A 26,784-nucleotide genomic window follows, 5' to 3' on the forward strand; every position below is an offset into this window, starting at 1 on the left:
GTAAAAATTCACCTTTAACTGCAATATTTATTTAATATAAACCATGCTCATGCTTGATCAGAAGAGTAATGCAGATATCATAATTACTATCTTACGTTGGCTACAAATATAAAGAATGTTATAAAATCAACCTTAGTTGTTTTTTTTGACAGAAGTATGGTTCTCAAAACTCCGTGTGTACATATTCTCTCGATCGAGACAACAAAGCAAGCTCAATCGTGGCATCGGAGATATAACTAATTTAATCTAAAATTTATTATAGTAAAAAAAAAATTTACTAAGTAATATAAGGACTTCGGTTCTTAAGATTTGCGTGCGAAGCCGTGGGTAACAGCTAGATAGAGGCAGGAATATGGTACATACCTTCATAATACGCCCAAGAGGCTCACGATGGAACGACTATCAATTATCTCAGCAATGTTTAGAATGTGATAGAAAAAGAATAAGTGAATATAGTGTACTGTTTTCAACGGGAAATTGCGTGCGAAGCCGCGGGCAACTTTTGCAAAAAATTATTGAAATGCGCAGCAAAGCGCGCCGGGCCCGCTAGTACTCTATATTTAATACATAAATAGTTTTGTGTTGTGGTATTATTTGTAACAGCTGTTTCTATGGTTTATTTTCATATATTAAATAAATATACTATCCACTATAATATACTTATATGTTTTTGCATCAATTCTCTGGTAGTACCATTTTTATTTATATTATTAGCATATAGACGATAATCGGATTTGGTTACGCCGACGCAGTTTATATGGAACCATCCTCGGCATTCAAAGCACATTGAAGTCTATCTTCGGTATAAAATGCCTTATTCATATAAACCCTACAGGTGGTAAAATTAGCCATGATGAACACAGGATCGCACGCAATTATGTGATATAGTGTTTTTGTTATTGTAACGAGTGATCTAAATGGCAGTGGAAAAATTATACGCAAGATTTTCCTAAGATATTTTGTAGAGTTGACATGGTGAATGGCGTGGATCATTGACAACAAAGATGACTAGTCTTTATTTTGATCGTGTTAGATAAATTTATTGAATGAAAATAAGTCTGTAATTTAATTGTTCATCAAGATGGTTTGAAATAAATGTACACATAAAACTTACTGATAAAGGGCAGCGAGAAATGCGAGCTGCTTGAAATCAGAAAGTAATATAAACAAGGTAAAATACGTACTTTAGTTTGAGCACTTATCACACTAACAACAAATGAGCCATCATGCAGACAGAAAGTTCCATGAGATTAAGGTCTCTTCTAATACAATGTCCGGTGGTGTAACGTATTTTCTTAAAGAAAATATCTTGGTTTCACATTTAGTTGGATTTATATCGAGCACCCATTTCCATTTGTAACACCAGTTTGTAATAGCGGAGTTACTTAATTTATACAATAGTGTTGAGTCGTGATGGCTGTGTCATCGCCATAGAGAGTAAGGGTAATTTGGGAAGATTTGGTATATCAGACAGAAAAATATTAAAAATCATGTTCTAATATCGAACCTTGAGGAATCCCTGATATTACTGGGCGAACTGTTGAAAGCATACACTGAAGTTTGACGGAAAAGGTGTGATCAGTCAAAAAAGGTTTCATAAAAACTATTACGTACAAGAGAAACCCAAATTGGTTTGATTTATAAAGTAAGCCACCATGCCCATGCCAAACTTGCTTGTCAGACATCTAGGAATGTTGCAGTCGATTGAAGTCTTATTTCAGAGCTCTTATTAATTGCTGTGTTCACTAATTCTTAATATTTTATTAGTCATGAAATACTTCAATTGAAATCCAAGTTGTTGATGAGAAATAACATTGGATGTTTGGATTTTATGATACTTCTATATACTTTTATGGCTAACTTTCCCAGGCAACTTAGAAATTGACGAAAGGAGGCTATACGGACGCAGCTATTTGGAGAATCTAGATTTTATGGGATTGTGGAGGACAGTAATTTCAACATACTTCCAACCCTTGGGAAAGTAACCCAGTGAAATACATGCATTGGCAATTGATGCCAGTATTGTGAGTGCTTAGCGTGTTGAATTCTTTAAGAACAAATCATAACCTGAGGTATTTTGTTTGGGCGTGAAAAACATTTGCTTTAGGTATTGTATATTTTAAAAGTTTCCCTACAGCACTGAGTTGCACTCAGAAATTCAATAACATTTCCTTTGCTTCTAAGTCATCTATCGCATTAGGAAAGAACGCTTGTTCAAAATGGCCAGCAAATGCATTGGTGTTCTGTATATCACTCTAATCAATCGTTTTTATCTGGTGGTATAATTGTTGGAAATCGTAAAGACTTTCTTTAAACGCCACATATTCAAATCAGGAGAATCAATATTGAATACTTAGAATTGGCATGAACTGGCATGATTGGCATGATAATCATCAATTTACATTTTACTACACGATTGCGTTCGTTCAATTACAGATATAAATTGCCATGCTTTGACCTTAAAATTCAGATAGCACAGTTCCACATGTGTTTTTATATATCTGTTCTCCCCTAGTAGTTTCATCACAGAGAAAAAAAATCCGAACCAATTTTAAATCAAAGACCACAAACAATGAATTGTATGAACGTCATAAATCACATCACGAGTCGTGTGTGTGCTATGCTTAGCTTAACTGTACATGATTTCGTTTTCAACACATGATTCTCAATCTTAATTCAGCTGTTCGCACATGTTCTGTAGTTTAGTTTTTGAAAATACTAACATTAACCTTCCTTTTGGTAGCACTTACGCATTGTTAAGTGGGAGATTCTTCAGCTTGTTCTAAATTATTCTCTTATTATGAAATTTGATCGTAACAGACCAAATTTGTATGCGTTTCATTTGTAAACATTGTGTTCTGTTACTGTGTTAGTGTTAACTACTCATTTCAAAGTTGATATTATATCTTGCAAGGTAAACCCAATTCAAATTATCATACTCTAGCTAATACACTCATATGCCTAGTTATATTTTTACAAAAACATTATTAGTAAGTAGTAGAAGGACAAAACGCACTATTTTTTATTGATGGTTTACAGAGTGAGTCTTTGGTAAATATTTACATATTATTTCTAAATAACAAATGCTTATTAAGTGAGTAGGAAAATAAGAGTAAACCCAGTGCCAAAAGTCCTGAAAACATAAAAGAAGCAGACTAGGCCTAGTAGTCAAATGGGCAGACACTAGCCTAATGGCCTTGCTATCTTTAGTTGGCTGTATAGTAAGCAGCCACCATCACAATCAAACCAGATAACCAAATTATCGATTACAAATAATACCTAAACTGTTGAATACAAATACATTCTAATTATAGTTGTTTACAATTCAATGTATTGAATAACAACATTGCTCCAAATTAATTACTAAAACAAAGTAAAATCATTTATAAATTATGGTATCCTATTTGACTAATGGCCAAAAGTACAATGGGAATGTACATTTTATTTGTATCAAAAGCTGTCAGACGCTTATCCTTCAATTTAGTAAAAAACACTAGAAATGTTACTCTGATTTCTTTGTTACATTTTAGAAATATACATAGCCTAGTCTGGATAGTTTTTTATTCATAATTAAATTGTTACTTTTTTTAGATATTAAAACAGCTAAACTAAAATGTAATTTGAAACATTTAGTATATAACGTAATTATTATTTGGTTTGACATTTTGGTTTCAGTAGTTTAGATAACCATGAATAACGATGATTTGGTTGTATTGGTGGTTGCTTATTATACTGCAGCCCTGTAGTTGCATGGAGTTGAGTGTACAATTGTACTTGCATGGAGTTGAGTATAAGGTTTATTAAACAATCGTCACAAAATATCTTTGGAAAATTAGCCCTATAGACGTAATTCATTATAATGCAAATATTTCCGTGTACAATTGTGTCAAAATTTTGGATAGACTTCATCTCATCACTGAAATAATATTTACAAGTACATATTAAAAAAGCTATAAATTCCAACATCAGGGCTCTGCATCAATATTCTTAAATGATTCAATAGGAACCACTGAAATCTTAGCAGATATCCAACAAAATTAATAGCTTGAAACTTTGTATAGAAATTCTACCTGTCATATTTTTGGTCATAGAAATTGTTTCATTCTTCAACTTTCGAGCTCTGACAAACAGTCCATTAACTATAAATATCCAGTTGTACGAACAAGAGTGGCAATGATCACTTACAGATAGGCCTAACACTAGTCTTCTGGATGTTTTTTTTTTACTTAAACAGAAAGAAAATCAGACTAAGTAGTTATTTTACATTAATTTGAAGTATTCACTTACATTATCAATAATTGTATAAACACCAGCAATTTCCCTAGCATATTAAAAGTGTCCGTAATTATACCGAAAGGTAATAAAGAGATGTATTGCAACTATTGGCCTGATTGCTCTTGTTCCCACACTATCAACGGTCTATTATGAGGTCCTAGAGAGAATAATAGGCTAAGTTAGCAAAGTATTACTTACTTGGAATCTAATAAATTTCCCTCACAGAGTCAGTTTGGATTCAGAAAAAATCACACTACATGTGATGCTGTACTTTATTTTAAACAAGACCCAAGATGGCCTTGAAACTCCTTTTTTGTGGCTTCTACGTTGTTTTACCTCTTAAAGGTCCTAAACACTTTGTGACTCTCTCACCTATTTCTCAAGGCATTTGTTTCCATGAAAATAGCCCTCATTGACATATCTTATAGAGAGGTCTCAACTTGTGTTTTATAAAATTGAGTATTCCAGTGTTAGATTAGTAAATTAGGGTGTACCTCCGGGATCTATTCTGGGACCATTAATTTTTAACATATATGTGAATGATTTAATTATTAATTTAAGACAATATGGTTAAGTGTTACATGTACATCCAATGATCTATGTTTAAGTCTATTATCTAGTCCTTTAGCTTATAACACCATGACTAAAGTCAATTTAGTTAGTGGACTGATGTAGTGGATATTTGCTCTCCTTAGATAAAACTCAAGATGTTGTATCTCTCTGTAAAAGTAGTGCTGTACAAACTGTTTAAGTTTCGAGGGATTATTGTACAGTCCAACTTAAAAACGCATATACTGTTGTCAATTTATCAGAACTATACATTGTCATCGGAATTACCATGTGATTTTTGTTGCATTAGTTCACACTCTTGAGCAATGTTCACCTTGCAGAAAAAGGTTGTGCTCTATATAAGGTACTAACCAGAACCAGTTGCAGACCTTTATTAATTCAACATAGAATTGTGACACTTTCATTTATTTATATTTTTAAACGTTTAATGTGTGCTAGGAATAACTTACATAACTTTAATTTTAATAGTGATATATACACCAGAAATAAATTTAAGTTGAGGATGGAGATTGTAACTCACATCACTGCCCAAGATACCTTTACGTACACAAACATAAAAATGTACAACTGTGTACCTACCAATATTATATTATACTGTTTGGAACACTGTACCGATGCTTGTTGGTGTGAAGGGATACAGGCATTGGTTTATATTTTTAACTAACTTATTATTAGAAAGTACTTTAGTATGTGTAATTTAGCAGATATAAATGTTTACACAACTTTTTCAGGATGGGAAATACTATAACAGTAGCAAATCTTGCAGCATCCCAACTCACCAGTGTGTCTCCCATTGATCAAGAGAAGGAAGCCAAACCGTACATACACAAAACTCTAAATGGCGAACCACCCCCAGAATGTCCTATGCATAAACCCAAAGTGCAGCCTCAAGTAAGTAATCCATGGATACTCCTTGATATTTTGTTTATCACACATAAAAATCATAAGAAACAACTTATTCAGACATGTTAATCTAATTACACTCAAGTTATTTTATAATGTCAATTTTAATACATTTTAAACATTTTCTGTTGGTGTTTTAACTATTAATTTTGAAAGATAACATATTTTAGGCTATAAAAAAATATATATTGCACAATTTTCAAGTGAAATTCTTAAATTTCATTTATGTTAATATATAAGGTTAAAAATGAAGACCTTTTATCTTTTCAAAAAAATAGGCATGTATCCTTCAAATATATTGAAAAATTTAACTATTGTTAAATTGGCCTAGATTTACTAAATCAAGAGATCCAATTACTTGTGTACAATAATATTTGTAATATTAAGATGAAATAAATTCTTTTTTATAAACAATATAAACAAGACATAGAGTCAAAAGTGTACACTATATAAAATTACCTGTATACTATAACAGCTAGAAGTATTGGTGATTGGCTTAGATTGTGCATTCAAACATGATCTGTAACATGTGGGTCATTCATTCAATAATATGTACTATTAGTAAAATAATAATGTGTATGTTTGTGAGTTGTGCAAACATAAAATGTTCAAACATGCATATTTTCATTACTATTTTACACTACAATGTACCATATTATTTCGCACTGAAATGGGTGTTAAATATTTTGAAAAATAGAGCATTAAAAATTTGGTTTCTCTATTGTTTGTTGATCAAATAATCTAAAGTCTTTCGGGTGATCACATTTTTACAGAGTTCAAGTCCACTAAGTGTGACTGACTATTGTACAACCCTGTTATAGTTATAGCAATTTCATAGGCAGATTTTTCTATTTTTGAACATTTTACTTTTTACAATATTGTTTTAGATCCTGATGTAGTAAAAGAAACATACATTTTGGAGTTATTCATGAATTTTATTGCAGAATATAAGGGTCTTCTTAAAAAATTCATAACATGTTTTGGAATAATGGAATATATCTTATAATATATAAAATAGTAATGGCTTTGTGCAGAATTTGAACTGAACAACCTAGCAATTTCAAAACTGAAATGGTATCTAAAATATATAAGCCAAACCTACAACAAATATCAAATTCAGAGCAATTTTCTTTAACCATGTTGCTGGAAATTTTGATGTAGTTCATATAGATTTTTCATAATTAATTGATTTGATAAGTTTTCAATTCTTGTGAAGTGAAAATGTTAATGGATCTGTGTAAAATTGTCTATATTAGTTTTAAGGGTTTTACTACTGCAATATAAAACATTTTCCTTAAAGGTACTTGTAAGTCTTGAGTTTAATTCAATATATTAAAATAACTAAAATCTTTACTTGAAAAGATTATTTTCACAACACTGAAGAGCTCTTCACCAGAACCTCAAGTTCTTTTTTTACTGAATCTGATCAAATGTTTTCAATACAATATATCCTGCTTGAAAAGATTTATTAGACACTCCATCAGGTAACTGGAAACTTCAGTGCTACTGGTCAGCCAGATATTGACTGTATCATTGTCAAGAAATGACAACACTCTGCTGAGTCTTGCATGCAGTAATCTCCCCTCTGTCAATGCTATTAGTATAAAAACTTTGATGTGTTACAGCCACAGTCAGAGTGTCCCGTCAATCACGGCAATATGGGTGATATTGACCCTCGCAATATGGTAAGCACTGATTATTTTCAGATATAATAAATTATACATGTGTGTTTTAACAGCACTCGGTTCTTGGGTTAAAATAAAAAACTTTATTTATTAGCAAATCATGACATTATGTTTCATTTATGGGAATTTATAGAGAGATCATAAACAAACAATAAATTACAGTAGACGCCCTAACCGGCCATTACAGGACCGAACCCCCGGCCGGAAAGCGGTTTGGCCGGTTAATCCGACAAACATAACCTTAATTGGTATCTTGTGTACGTACCAACTACGTAATACTGTACCAGTAAAAAAAAAACAAATATGTATTTAATTCAAAAGGTTATTTTACTGAAAACCTAATTACTTTTAATATTTTAAAGTACAGTGGCATATAGAATACATAATAGCAATAGAGTAATACTGTAGGTCTATTACATTGTATAAGAAAAATATAAAAGTAAATCTTACATTTTGTTTCTGAAGTATGGTAATTTTAGACACACAAACAGAACATTACATTAAATATCCGGTTAATGCTAAAAGAAATCTGTTATTTTCTTTTGTGTTTTCTTCTCCATCGCCTTTATGAAGGCATAGTCTCTCCACTTTTTAATGAACATCACATCTTGTCGACAGGTCTTGCTGCTCAACATACATTGTGGCCAAATGAAGTGCTTTTTTCCTCTCTAAGTGACTGATTTTTTTCTGCTTGATCGTCGAGTTTGAGTCTTCTAGAATGTCTCGTTCACTTGCCTCCTGAACAACTTTTTCTACGATTTTATCGTCACTAAAAAAATCTTTTTCAGGGTCGTCGTCACCTGTCACCCATTCATTTACATTTTTCTCTTCAAGATGATAATCACTAGTACTCAATTTTCTTAAGTCGTTAAGTAGAGTTGTGTTGTTATCTTCTTCAATTATTAAAATGAGCTGTTCATTTTCATCTTCGGCTGGGTTAGCAACCATGTTTTCTATGTCTGGCCAGGCTTTTCGCCAAGATGTAATGAACGTTGTGCTAGGCATTTCTTCATACGACTTTGCGACTATATAGATAACATCCTTAATATTTAAGTGCTTAACAGCTGATATAAGTTCCATTCCTGAGTCCATCTTCCCCAAAATTTCTGAAAGCAGTTTGCGCTGATAATGTCTTTTTAAGCATTCTATGACTTCTTCGTCCATAGGTTGAATGAGACTTGTGACGTTCGCTGGAAGGAAAACCAATTTTATACCGAGCGCTTCTTCACATTCAAGATTAGGTGGGTGTGTGCCAGAATTGTCTAAGATTAGAATGGCCTTTTCAGAAATATTTCTTTACTTATGGAACAAACTCATTCACAAACCAGTCTTTAAAGATGTTGGCATCCATCGATTCTGCCATCTGGGCATGATAAAACACAAGAAATGATGAAACATTTACGTTTTTAAACGCTCGTGGTTTCTGGGATTTCCCAATGACCAAAAGTGGGAGCTTGTGTGATCCTGCAGCATTTGTGCATAAGGCGAGTGTAACCCGTTCTTTGTTAAGTTTAAATCCAGGAGCTGAACTTTCATTCCCAACAGGGAATGTTTTTTGTGGTAGACGTTTTAAGACCAGTCTCGTCAACGTTGTAAACCTATTGTGGTGAAAGATTTTCTTCACCAATATAGGAAAGATACCTAGTTTGATTACAAACTTGTTTGCTGCAACGATATCTTAGGACATTTTTTCCCCACAAATGTTTACAAAATTTACTCCATGTCACTTCTTCCATCTTCCTAATCATCCATCACTGGCTGAAAACTCTGCGTTATTTTGTTTTTCTAGTCTTACAAAAAACATTGCCTTTTCTTGTAAAAGTGGTTCATTTATTGGAGTTCCTCTTCGCCGCTCCTGCATAAACCAAAGCCATAACGCATTGTCAACCATCTCATTTGTTGGTTTTTTAATGTTTGTCGATTCTTCAACACATTTTCTGTTTCGACACTAGTGCAAAAATTCTGTAAAGATTTGCGATTACGTCGCCAATCATTGTCAGTACTTTTCCCGTCACGTGTCTTTTTCAATGATTCACCTTTGTCAATTGCTGGATCGCATCGAGCTTTTCTTTTACAGTTAAAACATTTTATGTTTTCTTTCACTCATTTTTTAAACTAAGTAAAAGTATATAATCATTCAAACTGTTAGTTCATTTAATAAAAACTACACACCTAAGAACACTACAATACAACACTAAACTGCACAACTTAAAACTGTCAACTAACTGTATGTATCACGTTCAGAACCACCTGCTCAACTGAACAGACATTGTCTAAAACGTCCCAAAATAGCTGTTCGAGTTGTGACCTGTCGATGACTCATCGTTTGCTTTGTGGCCGGTTAAAGCGGTGGCCGGTTGACCCAAGGCCGGTTAAGAGGGCGTCTCCTGTATATTAGAACTCTTTACAGCCTTCTCTTGAAATTGTTTCGGATTGGTTGAAGGTATGCCATGTTAAATCACAACTTATATTGTACTAAAACACCTCAGTAATAGAAATTTTAGGTCCGTGAAATGAGCAGTCAAACCTTGTATATTAAAGTTTTTATGAGAAAATCAGATTTGTTGATGAGTTTTCAGGAAATTTGCAAATGTACACTGCATGTAAAATTAGTATGCTTGAAAATATGAAATAGATATTTCTTCTATATAAAAAATATTGATGATAAATGCTTTTAACAATGAAACTAAACTTGTAATCATACTGAGTGTAAAGAAAGAAGGCTTATTAAAATTAGACTTTAAAGCTATATTCACAGCTAACCTGTATATCAAAGTTTGATGACGATAACAGTCAATAAATTGAGGTTCATTATTACGAATTTCAATATTTAGAACTTTTACTGTTCCCTGTCAAGTTTGATATTTTGAGAGTTGACTGTAGTTTTTTCTCCATATAGCCAAGGTTGGATAAGCATGTGAGTGTACTGAAGTCATTGGTTCAATACCGACTGTGACTTTTGATTGCATAGCTTTGAGTTTTTAACTAACTGCATGTACTGTTTGTGTAAAATGTAGGGTATGGAATAAAATCAACTTTATTGCAGTATACAACAGTTTACAAAATTATCACTATTGGTACTAGACACAAAGAGTATTAAGAACAACAATATTACATTATACATAATTCTCAATTAGGGTTTCTCTGGATTGAACTTATTATTGTATAATGTCCAGATGGGACCTGCCAATCAACAGCCTGCACCAGATCAGCCATTTCCACTGAATATCAACAGAGAAACATCTTCTATCCCAAAATCTGGAACTGAAGGAGAATTTTGGGTCTACCCCTCAGCACAGGTGAAGGAAAATGGAAATCAACGTATAATTTAAATATTATTTCTATTTTTCCATTCTGGTTTCATTAGATTTTAATTAATGTGATGTAATCAAACATATTCTGTAACACTAGTAATATTACTTCAAAATCCTAAATTTGTTTGTTGAAGAACAGTTACTTTATTCTTTTTGGCAATTTCTATCTTGTGAACTAGCATGCATGCACAAGGTTTGTCCCAGAAGGCTTATCCCAGGTTGGCTTATAATCTGTCCAGTTGAGCTAGTCTGGGAACAATACAAGAGATATTAGTGATATCTTGAAAGCGCAATGGATGTCAAGAAGCGGAGCATCTCAGTCCAGCTGTGTACAAGTGTGGACAGCACTCAATGGGGTGTATTACACCAGCAGTTTAAGGGATAATAGTCTGGTTCTGTTATATCGTCGCATTACATACACTTTTTTTCAAATACAAACTAAATGTACTTTTCTAAAATTATCATGCTAATAGTCATCATGTACTTAATATTTGTTTAGTAGGTTCAGATTATATATTTCAGTTAATATCTTCCTTATTTCAGGACAAGGAAACAAAATTTAAAATTTTTATTTAAATAAGACTGCTTAGTATTAGTGTGACAGATTATTTTAATAAGTATCAACATTTTAACTATATTCAAACACTATGTATACTTTTGAGAGCATTTCATACAAGTTGTATTTATATATTTAAAATTGTCTTTGTGTAACTACAGGAACATTTTGTACAAATTCTCTTCCTTTTTTCGAATGGGGGAAAGAGCCTGACTCAAATCTTCTAACTTTGTAATAGAATCCAACATACATGTTATTTCTTTATCATCCATTAATTTGTAACTGCTAATGTCTTCTATACATATTGAATAATTATGATCTATTTTATTCAGTTACTGCTTTAGCCTACTGTTATGTTATTTATACATGGAGTTATTAGTTTTGATTTGATATTTAATTAGTATTAGTTAAACATGTAGATATTTTATGTTGTGCATATTTCGCAGATGTTTTGGAATGCAATGCTGCGAAAAGGTTGGGTTTGGAAGAGGGATGATTTGAAGCCACAAGATATGGATGCCATAATCAAAATACATAATGCTAATAATGAAGCTGCTTGGAAAGAGGTGTGTATCCTTAGGTAAATTGATCATGTTAAGAATTTAAAACTTGATAAATACTGATTGATCATAAATTATTTTTTTTTTTAATTATCTAAATGTTTTAAAAAATTCATTGGGTATTGGTAATTAATTGAATTTTCTTATCTTTGAATTATATTTACAGTGTGTAATGAATTTGTTAGCAATTTTACAAGGAGTTAGATTAATTATAGAGTAGAATAGGTGTATTAGCTACATTTTTTTATTGTTTTGATTGTTTGAATTATTAAATGGAAAACTGTGGAGCTGCACTGCTTTTGGGGGCTTACTATCAGTTGGCCAACTGTCGTCTGAGGAGAGCCATTTAATTTTAATTCTATTAATGAATTTTTTAACATGGTTTGTAGCTAAAAATTTGTAATAATCGTAGCACTGCTCATGTCAGCCTTCAGATTTTAATTATTTGAATATTTATTCAGCAGTTTTTCTCATTAAATACATTCCTTATTCTTAATAATCTAATGTTTTATGGTGCAGTAAATTTGTGTAACACCAGACAGAGAACTCCTGAAATATTTTTATTTTTTACAGGCCAGGAAATGTAGTTATGCTTGTATTTTGTTTGTATACAATAACATGTGAGTTTGTAATGTTTTATGGTGCAGTAAATTTGTGTAACACCAGACAGAGAACTCCTGAAATATTATTATTTTTTACAGGCCAGGAAATGTAGTTATGCTTGTATTTTGTTTGTATACAATAACATGTGAGTTTGTAATGTTTTATGGTGCAGTAAATTTGTGTAACACCAGACAGAGAACTCCTGAAATATTATTATTTTTTACAGGCCAGGAAATGTAGTTATGCTTGTATTTTGTTTGTATACAATAACATATGAGTTTGTAATGTTTTATTTTTATTGGAATCAAGTCGATGATTCTTAACAATCAACAAAAAAGTAATCCAAGCTTATTCATTTAGTCTGCGTTTTGTTTAGAGTGGTTAATGTAAATTTATCGTATTACATGTTATACAGGGTGGAGCGCGGTAATTTGCTTTTTTGCACTGCAGGCTGTGGCGGCACTGTTGGTCGAAGAAAGGGGGAGAGTGGGCGTGGCTTATAGTGGCTGACGGGAGATTTGTATTCCTCCGCGTTCCAGTTGCCATCATGCAGTGGATACGAGAGGAGAGGTTGTTTTGTGTTGAAGCGTATTTTTCAAATGCCCACTCGATCATTGCAGTGCAGCGTGCTTTTCGTTTACGATTCGCTGTTCCCACACACGGACGTGTTCCTAGTCAGCAATCAATTGTAAATTGGGTAACTGCATTCAGAACAGCAGGGAATGTGTCATGTGTACGAAGGGGACCTCAGAGAAGGATTACAACATCGGAAAACATCGATAGAGTTAGAGCAGCAGTACTGCAATCTCCAAAATGCTCTGCTCCGAAGCAATCACTTGCTCTTGGTATTTCAAGACGTTCTCTCCGCCGGATTCTTCATGATGAACTGAGATTTCACCCGTATAAAATGTGCGTGGTCCATCAATTGTCAGCACGGGACTATTTGACACGGCGTACTTCTTATGAAGACATGCTTGCAACTATACCGCGTGACGCAATTTTGTGTTCTTTTCTGATGAGGCACATTTTTACCTCAGTGGGTGTGCCAACAAGCAAAACATGCGCTACTGGAGTGAAACAAACCCCAGAGAAGTCCACCAGAGACCTCTGCATTCGGACCGCATCACTGTGTGGTGCGCCATATCACGAGTAGGCATCGTTGGCCCTACTTTTTTCAAGATATCCGTCGTGCCATATCTGTGAACTCCGAACGGTACTTGACTATGATACAGGATTTTTTTCAGCCGGTTCTTGAGGCAATGCAATTAGAGGATACATGGTTCCAACATATGGTGCCACTGCACACACAGCGAGGGTTACCATGAATTGTTTGAGGCAAATGTTTCCTGGACGGCTTATCTCTTTGAGGGGTGATGTGAACTGGCCGGCACGCTCACCAGACTTAGCCCCATGCGATTTTTTCCTTTGGGGTTACCTGAAGTCGAAGGTGTATATCAACCGTCCCAACACCTTGGAAGACCTAAGGAACAATATTGAGGCTGAAATTGGCAGAATACCAGTTGACATGCTTGTTAGAGTTAATGAAAACTTCAGAAAACGTATGCAGCAGTGTGTGGATGCCGAAGGTAGAAATTTGCCAAATACATTATTTAAAACCATGTAATTTAAAAATTCCCTTACTGTTCAATATAATTAAAATAAAAAATAATTTTTTCTAAGGTTCATATTTTTTCATTTCATTTCCAAATCAGCAAATTACCGCGCTCCACCCTGTATGTGCATAAATCCTTTAATTACTATGTCTTCATTTTGATAAGTTATTTATTTTTCATACGAGTTGTTATTTTTCAGGTCCTGAAGTGGGAAGCACTTCATGCTTATGAATGCTGCAATCCTAAGCTGAAGAGTTTTGGTGGAAAAGCCACAGACTATTCTCCAAGAGCACGGATAAGACAGCTGATGGGGTGTGTTCCTATCATACAATCATTTCTTATTATTATATAGTTTTTGCATATTATTTTACTGACTCATAGCGGATGTATTGTACATATATGATTTAAGAAATTCTCTGGTATTGGAATTTTTTCTATAGATATTGTTGTACTCTACAAGGTTGCTCAGTGGAGAGTGGAGAAAGGCAGAATCTCTGGGTCCCAAACCAGAAGAGACCCACCAGACTTGGGAAAAGATATTTTCTTACCTTTCTTCAATCCTGTTTTATTCTACTCTCTAACAAATAAGGACACATAAACTTACAAATTATCATTGTGTTAATCTAAACTCGTGCAGTGATATCTTAGATCTTTAATGACAGAGCATATACTGTTGTAACATTTCATAACATGATCAAGGAGGAAATGGAAAGAGATTCAGTCAGTTAGTAAAACATAAAAGAATGAAATTGTAGCTATGAATTATTTATTAACTCTTCATGAATAAGTTGATTTACCTTGCTAAATTATCATCACATTAAATTTGTACTTAACACATTTTCTGCGGGAAATGAGATGACGTTTGGCTGCAAAATGTGAAAAAATATAAATTGTGTTACTCATCCAGAAATTATTTATGGATGTCCAAAATGTCAATTGAAGGTTTCCACAAACCATTTTGGATTTGAATTGATGAAATCATTTCCAGGGCTGGAAAAGAAGCTTGCCACCACTGGTGCCAGTCCACGTCAGTCCGTGCTTCACTGGTTTTTCAGCCTCCACCCTCACTAGCACCCGCAATTCAGTTTATGTTTATTATTTCAATACTTATTAAACAAAACAATTTATAAACTTCCTTCCCCTCTCTTATAACAACAATATCAATTCCCAGTCAATATTAAAAAATGTCATTATGAGAACTGTCTGAACTTTTTTTTCTGAGGGGAAGAGATTGTTGATTCTGCATGTAATCGTAAAAGGACTTTTGCGCCTCTCTTACTTATTTTTGTGCCCACAGAATCCGAGACTTTAGCAGAAGCCATTTAAATTTGAGGACTCCTGTTTTCAGATGTCCTTGGGGTTGAGAAGGGCCCTAGGAATTTTTTCTAACTTTTATATATGGCAGGAAAGTTTAGCCATATGTGTTCTATTGATTCTTCTGAGTCTGCATTCATCAGCCTGACTAAGACGCACATTCATAAGATGTTTTCTAAGGGGGCCATGGCCTGTCAACATCCCTAATATCAATCTGATATCCTCCTTACTTTGTTCTAGGAGAGGTGCTCACTCTTTAGCGTAAGGAGAGATAAACATTTTTGATTGTCTTAATCTTGAGGCCGTACTCCAGGTAAAGGATCTAACTAACCCTCTTTCCCCAATGTTTTACAAGAGCTTTGTTGTACTCCACTGCTTAGCTCAGGCCCTATCATTAGGAATTATGTACCTATTTTGGGTAGGTTATCTGCTTTTTCGTTTCCATGAGTACCCTCATGGCCCTGCACCTAACCGAGTGCAACTCTGTTCTTATTTGCCAGTTCCACTAAAACATTCTTGCATTCCCAAACTGCTTTCGAGTCAAACGAGCATGCGTCAAGTGCCTTTAATGCAGTCTAACTATCAGAGAGGATTAAGTATTTTGCTCCTTTTGGCCTCATTTGTATGAGTCTTCTAACGCTTGATTCTATTGCCATGACCTCCACTTGGAAGACCGTGGCATGTTTTCCCAGGGACGCAGACAGGTCAACTCCTGATCCGTGAATACAAAATATTGCCTTACAATTAGGGTGTGAACCATCTGTATAGAACTTCTGGACTCCTTTAGTAAGTTGGGCATCAATAGAGAATATGTGTGGTTTTTCAAAGGAGTATTTCTTAACCGTACTTTCTGATACGTAGGGTATCATTTCAGCCCCAGGATATTCCTGGGTTATTTTAATACTTGACTGTATTAGAGTGTTTTATCCTGATACCTCGCAGAACAGGTTGTACAAGCTGGAATTTACTTTTCCTGGTAAAGGTTATTACATTTATTTTCATATATAGACCTTCCCTATGACACCAATTGCTTATAAAATTTATGGCTTCTTGAGTGAGGCATTCCAGCATGCCTTTATTTGTCCCTTTGACCATATGCACCAGGTCATCAGTGTAACATTGTAGACTTATTCCTTTTTTTTCTGCTTTAGTTAGAAGGTTGTCAACCACCATCGCCCACAGGAGGGGTAGATCGTGTGACTTAGTCAGTGTGTTAAGTAGAATATCCAACCCTTCTTGGAAAAGGGCCGGAAGTACTCTATCAGCCCCAGGAGATTTAATTGGCTTAAAGGATCTCATTTCAAGTCAAGACATCACCTGAAAAGTGCGTCTCCAACAGTTTTCTTTTCCAGTCTATTTTCTTTTTCTAATTACTCTAGAGGGCTAGAGTGATCACTTTGGAGAGTTTTATGAAGTATGGCAGCCTCTGGTAGACTGTATTTGTTCGTGTAAAAATTTCTCTAGGTTCTTCTTTTATTTTTTCTAATTTCTTTCTTGTATTCATTTAGGGCATATTAGTATGCAATCCAGTCATCTGTCCTTTTTTTCACATTTTCGAAGTTTTCAGGCTTTTTTATAGTTGTTTTTAACCTCCTAGTCCACCAAGGTACATCTTTCTTTAGCTTGTTTTGTCTGGGGGGGAGGAAAGGGGGGGCAATTTTCTCATAGGCTTTGGTTTTACTGTTTTTTGGTGGTATTTGGAATTTTAAAGGGGCTGTAATTTACTTCAAGGCGATAAATGTTCAGGAAAGCTGCATGCCGTTAACACTCAAGAAAACATTGATTGGATGCATGCTATGATCTAAGAGGACAGACACTGAACTTATTTCATGATTGAAGCTTCCCTAGAGGTTAGGTCTGCAGATATTTTTAAAACGTGTTTTTAAAAGCGAGAAAAATTTGCGTAATGGGTACCTCATGATTTGACAGATAATAAAAAACTAAGCATGTGAGCTAGCAGACCCTCCTACAGCTTAATAATAGTGGTCATCAGATTATTTCCAAAATTGTCACTGGTGTTGAGATGCACATACCATTTCATTACGGTTCCCTTGAGGAGAGTCGTGTATGGGTGTTCAAAAATAAGTCATCCTCTACAATCGGCAAAGAAAGTAATGTACCTATGTTGTTTTCTTCAGGAGTATGGTACTGGAAAAGCCTATTAAGCTAGAGGGACAAAAGGCTATCACAGCAAGTTGGTTCACTGAACAGTACTTGTCAGAAGTTGTTCAGGATTTGAACATTAAGGGTTTAGTTTTGCACTATGGCAAAGTCTCTACTCACACTGCTGTAAAACGTTTGGAGTTTATAGCCGAAAATGCATCAAAACTATGGGGCACCTCACTTATTCACCAGATCACTATGTTCAACTTCTGGATATTCTTCAACATGAAGAAACATTTCTGTTGTTCTAGGTGCTTTCAACGAGTGGAAATCCAATTTCAAAAGTGCATTAACACTAGAGAGGATTACTTTGAATACCCCTAAGGCTTAGTAGGTCGTAATACAAAAACTTTTCATAAATTTCAAAACTTTCAGAATGACCCTTGTACTGGTAAGAATCAGTGTAAGAGATGGTAATGCGAGGAGCTATGGAAGGAATCATAACCTGATGACTTTTGCAGAACTAATCCTGAATACAACAGAACCCAACTTAGACCAGAAAATTTGAAACCAAAAATGATAACGCATAGAAAATTTGTAATATATTAATATATTATATTATATTAGACAATTAGCCAATTTCTTTATTAACATATTCTTTGAGAACAGTTACACGTCAAATGGTCAATAAATAAAATTATAATAAATTTCAGCAATTCACTGGAGCAAGTCCATAAACTCATCCTCTGAGTAGAACGGCCGTTCCAGAAGCCATGCTGTGAGTTGCCTCTTGAAGTTTTTTGGCTGTTCTCTCTTGAGGTGCTCTGGAAGGTTGTTGTAATAGAGGGCACCTTTGTAAGATGGTTTTTGCTCGAACAGGCTCAGGCGATGCTGTGGGATGGTGAAGTTTGCTGCGTGTCTGGTGTTGTGCTGATGTAGGTCTCGGTGTCTTGGCTGTGTTGTTGTAATTGTGTGAATGATGACTTCCCTTACATAAAGTGATACTATTGTGAGTATTTTTAGGTCCTTAAATGACTCCCTGCAGCTGTCCCTGTATTTTAAGTTGGCTAGGCATCTAATTGCTCTTTTTTGCTTTACAAGTAATTTATCTAAATTGCCCTTTGACGCCCCTCCCCATGTTGCAATACCATATCTGAGGTGCGATTCAAAAAGGGCATAGTAAGCAACTCTGGCCACGTCTGGACTGCATACTTGCTTAATTCTTTTTATGGTGTACAGGCTAGTGGATAATTTCTTGTTAAGCTGATCGACGTGGGGTTTCCAGGATAGTTTGGAGTCAATTATGATGCCTAGGTATTTTGTAGAGGTTTGTGTCTGTAGTCCGGGTAATGATACATTTGTGTTGTTGCGCTTAGTGGTGAATGTCATTTGTACGGTTTTGTTCTCATTTAGGACCAGATCATTGGAGGAGCAGTAGAGTTTTGTTCTGTGGAAGTGCATGCTGGTTGTTAGTTCTAGCCTTTCTGTTGTTCTGTCTGCGAGAGTGAGTACTGTGTCGTCAGCATACATTATATTGTGGCCTGCTTCACCTATCCATCCAGGCAGGTCATTAACAAAGAGGATGAATAGGACTGGCCCCAGTACTGACCCCTGCAGCACTCCTCTTCTTATACTGGTGGCTTTGGAAAGTGTCTTGTGTTTGGTGTTGTCCTTTGTGTAGGCTATTTCCACATGCTGTGTCCTATTGGAAAGGTAGCTCTTGAACCATTCCGCCGCCATTCCTCGTACACCCAGCCCTTGTAGTTTGGAGATAAGTTGTTCATGGTTCAGGCAGTCGAACGCCTTACTGAAGTCGAGGAAGAGGCTTGTGGCAGTGCATCCTTCTTCAAGTTGGTCTAAGATATATTCAGTAAGTTGGATTATGGCAGTGGTTGTCGATCTGCCTTTGCAGAAACCATGTTGCTGATTGTTGAGGAGGTTATGTTGTTGTAGATGGTGTATGAGTTGGGTGAGCGCTATTTTTTCTATTATTTTCGAGAATGTTGAAATTAAGGATATTGGCCTGTAACTGTTTCTTTCTGTGGTTGGTCCACTTTTATATTTCGGGTAGACTTTTGATATTTTTAATTTATCTGGAAAAATGCCTTGTGAGAGTGATTTATTTATCAGTTCTGTTAGGGGTGGTGATATTTCATTTTTACAATTTTTGATCATTTTAGCTGATATTTCGTCAATTCCGGATGAGGTTTTAGGCTTTAATGACTGGATGGTTGTTTGAACTTCATCCAGTGTAACCCGCCCAAATTGAAAAACATGATTTGTTGCTGGTAGGAAATCTGGTATGGTGTTAAAAAAATGGTTTGAAACTTCTGTTGGGTCGTCTATTATTTTATTGTCTATTTGGAGGTTGATGTGGTTTTCCTTGTTTGGTTTGGATTCTCTTTCTCGGTTTATTGTTTGCCACAGAGCTCAAGACTTGTTTTCTGCCCTGTTGATATAGGCAGTGGAGTGTTCTTTCCGGAGCTGCTTGAGATGTTGGTCATATTCCTTTTTACTTGCAGCTGTTTTAGCTTTGTCCTCAGGTTGCCCCGTTAGTTGTTCTTTTCCTAGGTTTTTGACATATACACTTCTCAGCCTAGTGGACTCTTGATCCCAGATCTGTGGCTTTCTCTGTTGTTTGGGTCTGGTTGTTTTCAGTGGACAGGTGAAGTTTAGAATTGACTGCAGTGTGGTGTTGAAGTTATTATAGGCTTCGTTTGTATCCTGAGCTGAGCTTACATTTTCCCAGTGTTGTTCCTGTAATTGTGTTCTGAAAAGGTCTATTGTTTGCTTGTTGATGGTTCGTTTGTTTTCTTTAATATTGCTATTGATATGTTTTTTTATAGATATTTTTGCTATTTGTGCAGTATGGTCTGATAGTCCTGATTGTGTTACTGAGGTTTCTGTATGTTGGGGTTCTATGTTAGAGCATATCCAGTCTATTGATGTTGCTGTGTTATTAGTGATGCGTGTGGGTGGTAGGTTAAGTCTTTTAATGTTAAATGGCATTAGTAGGTCTTCTATTTTTGACTTTTCGGTGTTGTCAGCAGCTAAGTTGTCCACGTTTATGTTACCCATTATGACTATTTGCCTGTCGGCAGCAAGTGCTCTCTCGAGTTGTTCCGAGATGATGGCTGTTGCTGTATCAAGGTTTGCACTCGGGGGTCTATAGACTCCTAGCACCAGTAGCAATTTCTTGTTGAATTTTAGCTCAAAGAGGGCGGTTTCGCAAGTCATTTCGGATTCTTCTCCGCTTGTGCATAATAGCGATACTTGTTATTCTGCGCATTTTCTTACATATCCCGCCACGCCCCCTTTGACATGATTTTTTCTGCAGAACCCTCCGACAAGTGTGTAGCCTTCTATACATGTGTTTTGTAGATTTTGTTTTGACAGGCCATGTTCCGTTATTATTACAAAGTCAGGAGTTTCTTCTTGTAAGTAGTGCGCCAGTCTATCTATCTTACCCGACAACCAATTGATGTTTTGGTGAAGGATCTTAAGGTGTGTTTGGTGGTTTTTGGGTCTTGATTGGAGTTGTAGTTTTTGTGGGGATGGTGTGTGTATTCGAGTGATTTCTTGTGTCTTTCTTTTGGTTGTGATCTTCGTTCTAAAAAAGGATGTGTGTGAAGTACTATCTGCGGCTCCTCTATATTGCTTTGGGTATTGGGCATTTCTGTATTTATGTAGAATTCTGACAGCTCATGTGGGCTGAGTAGATTTATTTGTTTTATCCATTGCCCCAGTTTGTCGTTGCTATTCAGTGTTATGTATAAAAATGAGTTTGTGTGTCTTGAGACAGCAACAATGCAGTGGTGCAGTGATTCATAAATGTCTTCCTGCCTGGCGGATGTTCGAACGACAGCTATGTTTTTGGCTTGTCTGCCTTGGAATTCATGAATCGTGGATGACTTAAATCCCAGCTTGTTTAATTCCCTTTTCTCTGACTGTTTAAATACTAGGTATTTATATTCCTTTTTTTCCGGGATGAGATTCAGCCCCTGCAGTCCGTTGTACTGCTGTATCTCAAGCTCTTTTTCTATTTTGTTTGTTGTTTTAATTCCTTGTTCGTAGTACTTTGATATTATGGCTGTAGTACTTTTTGTACATCTGTAGGTTGTGTTTAGTGTTTTCGTGGTCTTGGCTATCTCTGTTATGTCGTGGTATTTGACTTCTATGTTTTTTGTTAGATTTATATATGGTATTTGGTTGCAATCGCTAATAAGCATTACTTCATCAGCTCCTGATAGGACAGCTGCAAACAATATCTCTCCCGCGTGCAGCATTAGAGCTTCATGTATCTTCAGCAGCATGTAAAGTCTCTTGTAGGTGTTTCCTCGTTTTAGGTGTTGTGTTGAGTTTATTAGGAATGAGTGTACAGTTCGGAATGTGTCATTACACGCTGATTGGGCATAGTCTGGATGTTTGCTTTTAAAGCGCTGTCGGAAATCTATAGCTGAGTCTCTTGTGGGAAATAGAATGAGGTCTCCAATGTTGTAGTTGTTAAGTAAGAATGTTGTTTTTCCACATCCTGGTACGCCTTGTATTATGTTAAGGTTTTTACTGTATGTGTGTTGGATGTTGATGTGCTTTGTGCTGTTGTAAAGGCAAAGTTCGTTCAGGAGTAGAGTATCAGCTGAGACTAAGATGTTATGGTTTATTGCTGTGTTATTCATAACAGTCTTGTATTTTCCACTTTTGTCCATTTCAATTTGTACTAGGCGGGCTCCATCAAAACCAAAACGTTATGGTGTTGGGCTTATTGTTTCCTTTTGCGTGAGGAACTTCCCTGTTTTTAGGTTAATTATGGCATATTTGTTTTGTGTTTTATTGCTAAGCTCTTGTAATTTAAGATTGTCTTTTTGGATGTGACTTATGTTATATTCCCTGTATATATTGTTTAGCTGGTGTAGCAATATGCTTTCTTTGGATTTCCAGATTTCTCTTTGTTCCTGCATTGCTGCTTGAGCAAACATTATGTTTTATACATTATAATATATTATTATTGTATTAATAAGCTTTGCACACAATTTTGTAGGCTTTGCCATGTGTATGAGCACTTCTGATTTGGTTTCTTGTGAATTATAATTAAGTTTGCATTGTTGCCACGATCATGACAATATTTCAAAAAGTGTATCATTTTGGCCATTGGATTTAATCCGGTCTTAGTATTTTTTGTGCCATAGTTGATTTTGCCTTTTCCTTTATCAATGAAATATATATTTCCATACAGAGGTCTGAGAAGCCTACTTCTGTCAAAAGATAACTAAGATGGGTTTTATGACAGTCTTTAAATTTATAGTAAATGTTAGATAGTAATTATGTCTTTGATATTTCCGTTACAGTACTGATCAAGAACTGTATACTTAATATTTGCTAAGGCCCCTTGCACATTAGGCGATTCTGCCCCTATGGGGAAAAACTTTTTGGTTCTAAATTGTGGTCTGTTGATTTTCACACTGCACGGTTCCGCACGGAAGGGAAAATGACAATCTCGCAAGTAGAAAACAACACTTCAGTTCTGTTAAAGATGCAGTCTTGTTAATATGGATCGTGAGCAAGCATTGCATTATTGCTACTGTATCGTCAGCGGAGAAATAGGCGAAATCGACCCTGGGTTCATCCAATTAATCCGAGAGGAGAACCTACTACGTATTATTTGAAGGCCTGGGAAATGACGACTAATAGTTTTTTTTTAATACTTTTGTATGTCAGTTGTCTCTTTTGATGAATTACATTGGAAACTGAATAATCTTCATCAACAACAAAACACACAATTCAGAAATTGTATACAAGTTATGGAAATGTTTGCTATGACTTTGAGGTCATTCTTGTTATAATATGTCTATCATGATTCAACTAGTGATATCAAAATTTCAGCGTCAATTCCTTCCACAATTTTTAAATAAGCCACTGAAACACACAAACTAAGACACCACCAAAATGCAAACTAACATAAAAATGAATGCACACTACAAGGTACAGCACCTGGACGACTAAAATCATTTAGTGTGAAAGCATACATTTGCTCTAGTAGGCCAGTGAGCGGGGAGGATGACACAGCTACCATGTTGCTGCAGTGGAACTGGACAGCTGCAACAAGGTGTACAAATCGTGCCCGTGTTGTAACTGTACAATGTGAAAGGTCTCCTGCACTTCAACAGTTAACTAATAAAAATTGACCATACGGGCAGAATTGTGTAATGTGCAAGGGGTCTAAAATGTAGTTAAAGATATATTTTTACTAAAAATTTTAAATTTCTCATCTGGATATTTTCTTACTCTGTGCTCAACAGTGTTGCAAGAAAGGTTAAACTATCAGGCTTACTCTATTCTTTCAAGATTAAATGCAAACAAATTTAAACTAGTGATTACATTAATTTAATATATGGTTGTGCTGTCATATATTTACATAGAATAGTTTATTACATTTCACGGGCTCTTTCAATCTATACTATTATATAAAAATCTGTCTTGTTTTAAAGTTTTTTTCCGTAAACATTTACAATCTTTTGTTAGTTATTCTCTATTTGGGGGAGACAAATCAGAGATTATTAAAATCGGTACAACGTTTACTTAATATTGTGTTGTTTTTATGTTATTATTTGGCATTATATTGTTTTCATTTTGTATAAAAGTGTAGAATATTAGGGAATGTTTTTAAAATGCCAAAACAGTTCTTCCAACTTGCTTTCGTAAACACATATGTTAGCCCTCTACGTTTCTATGCTTTGTAAATAATTTAAAGAGTTTTGGACAATATTTGCTATCAACATAAACTAGATCTGGATGATATATTTTACTGTGGAATACTAGATGAATTATTTTTTTATTTAACAATATAAAACCTATACCACAAGAGCATGTCAAAAGTTTCAAATCTGGATTTTTATATGAAATTTAACATGTTTGTCTCTACTTCTAAGAAAAGTAGAATTAAATTTGTTTGTTTGGGAAAATATAAATAGCTTTAATTAGACACAATCCTGTTTACAAGGCATGCACTTTTGAAACAAGTTTTTGGAGTATATTTAACATAAAAAAATTGTGCAACAAATTATTTGTAGTAATTTTTCTTTGACAGTACATTTTGAAGTGAGACAGAAAAATAATTAGTGTAACTTAATACATTTGGAACAACTTAGTATTTTTTCAGATATCCAACAGAAATATGCTTTAAGGTAAATGTGGACTCTTTGTTTAAAGTTTTTTTTTACAATGAAAGATTTGTGAAGGTATCAATGTTTTTTTCCATCATTTAGTGATATAAAAATAATCAGTAAGATCTGCAGAAACGTAATGTTATGTATCACTGAATGATGGCAAAAGTCCAAAACATTTTAATGATTGATGTTGTGTTGTATTATATTATATTTCAAGGTAATAATTGTTTAACAATGTTTAGGCACTGTGTGAGCCGGTAAACATAGGAGATAGTAACTATATTTCAATATACTTGTTCATTGAAGTGCAATGTTCAGGTCCCCACTCTCTGGAGGTTTGTAACGCCTTCCAGGTGATATTTTCAAAAACTTTTTGTGTATCACATGTTTCTAGACCAAATATGTGCTCTCTTCATACTCTTCAGCTTCTAGTATTTAAACTTAATAAATTGTACTCAGTCAGTTTTAATTATATAAAATATCCAGTAGTTATAATTTTAATTTAAACTGATTTCCTTCATAATTACATTTGTTTGATGATTTTTGTTTTAGGTATGAGCTACCCTTTGACAGACACGATTGGATCATAGACAGGTGTGGTAAAGACGTGCGCTATGTTATTGATTATTACGATGGTGGAAATGTTACGTCTGACTACACGTTTGCCATCCTTGATGTTAGACCTGCGATGGACTCCTGGGAAAATGTCTGGGACAGGATGAAAGTCGCTTGGATGCGATGGAGATATGAATGGGAAGATCGAAAATCGTCAGTCATGGAAAATAAAAGTTAAAAACTCGTACATTAAAAATTGTAGTAATTTAATTACAATGTTCCTCGATGTTGTGTAAATGTAATGTAACTAAATAAATGTGTTACAAAGTATTACTTGTAATTTTGTCTGCCAACACTCAAGTATAAAGTTGCAAATTTAAATAATTGTTTTAATAAACTATAACTATGTGTTGTTTTCTGTTCTAAAGAATTTCGTTTTAATATTATTTATACTTTTTGTGTGTAAATTAATGGCTTACCATGGAATAAAACAGGGGTTTAAATCATGACCACTACCCTCAAACCAACAATCAATTTGTAAAAAATCTGGGTCCAGGATTGAATATAGAACTAGATCAAAAACATGCTAAGTTGCCAGTAATGCAAACAATTATACAGTTTAAAATTTAAAAGGTATATTAGTACATTTCTAAAAATTTTCAAGAAATGTAATTTAAAATAGTGTATGACAACAGTTTAACTCACATTATCCTAATAGTACTTAAATAGGACACCTCAGTATCATGTGTTAACTGGTTTTATTCATTTTAGTATAAAATTGAAGGATATGTGTGTTGTAATAGTGTTTGATAACATTTTAATTAAACACATAATGCTAAATATTATAAATAATATACCGATTGTAATAAATAATAATTCTGGGGTAACTAGTTTACCGGTGGAAGGAGTAGGGCCAGATGAATGATAAGGGCTGGACTGTACAAAAGAGGCTGCTGCTATCGGCGAGGCGTGCATCGCAGATGGCAGTGTCTGATAACGAAATTGAGAGGTGGGGTGAGGTAGACGTGCCGTACCTCCGTCTCAGTTAATCGGAAGTGATTGTAACGAGTAGTTAAAAAGTGGTTAGAATAAATCTTTTTGCTAATTGTCATCGAACGTGCGGGTAAGTGAACCTTTTAACTAGAGTCCAGTCAATATACATTCTTAGTTATTTTGGAATAATTTTAGGAAAGAAATATTGTAAAAATTAAATTTAATGGGAATTTAGGAACTTGTCCTTTTGATCTGTGCAATATAAAACTTGTTGGTGCAGTGAGCACATGTATATAAAATTTTATGTAAAAATACTACAAGAGTTTTGTGGTTGTTACAGATGCTTTCAGCAATTTTTTTGATTTATTAAATCTCTAACACTGAAGATTATTTTGATTTTAAATCTCTAACACTGAAGACTACTTTTAAAGTAAAGTAAAGAAAATTAGTAACAAATATAATTGAATTTTGAAGATAAATTAAAGTGAAGAATTGCCAGATCAGATTAGAGTGTGAATGTTTGAATTTTGAAAATTGAATAAAAGAAAAGCTGTAAGAACTTTGTACTTTTTGGAAG

The 26,784-nt window shown here is 34.6% G+C and overlaps 1 protein-coding gene across 1 annotated transcript; it reads left to right on the forward strand.

The window, feature by feature from the left end:
* Positions 1-2,677: 2,677 nt before the first annotated feature.
* On the forward strand, positions 2,678-25,544 carry LOC124360297 (holocytochrome c-type synthase). Its single transcript, XM_046813804.1, has 7 exons — positions 2,678-2,914; positions 5,577-5,736; positions 7,374-7,433; positions 10,610-10,732; positions 11,750-11,869; positions 14,279-14,391; positions 25,212-25,544. The coding sequence occupies exons 2-7, from the start codon at positions 5,578-5,580 to the stop codon at positions 25,450-25,452; spliced, it is 816 nt and encodes a 271-aa protein (XP_046669760.1). The 5' UTR covers positions 2,678-2,914; position 5,577; the 3' UTR covers positions 25,453-25,544.
* Positions 25,545-26,784: the final 1,240 nt, after the last annotated feature.

This window comes from Homalodisca vitripennis, chromosome 1, assembly GCF_021130785.1.
Source record: "Homalodisca vitripennis isolate AUS2020 chromosome 1, UT_GWSS_2.1, whole genome shotgun sequence".
NCBI lineage: Eukaryota > Metazoa > Arthropoda > Insecta > Hemiptera > Cicadellidae > Homalodisca > Homalodisca vitripennis.

What these genes read in the sequence shown, in the direction of transcription:
- LOC124360297 (XM_046813804.1), top strand. Translation starts at nt 5,578, where the DNA reads ATGGGAAATACTATAACAGTAGCAAATCTTGCAGCATCCCAACTCACC. An exon ending in AACCCAAAGTGCAGCCTCAA is followed by an intron (nt 5,737 to 7,373) that starts GTAAGTAATCCA and finishes GATGTGTTACAG; the next exon opens with CCACAGTCAGAGTGTCCCGT. An exon ending in ATATTGACCCTCGCAATATG is followed by an intron (nt 7,434 to 10,609) that starts GTAAGCACTGAT and finishes TATAATGTCCAG; the next exon opens with ATGGGACCTGCCAATCAACA.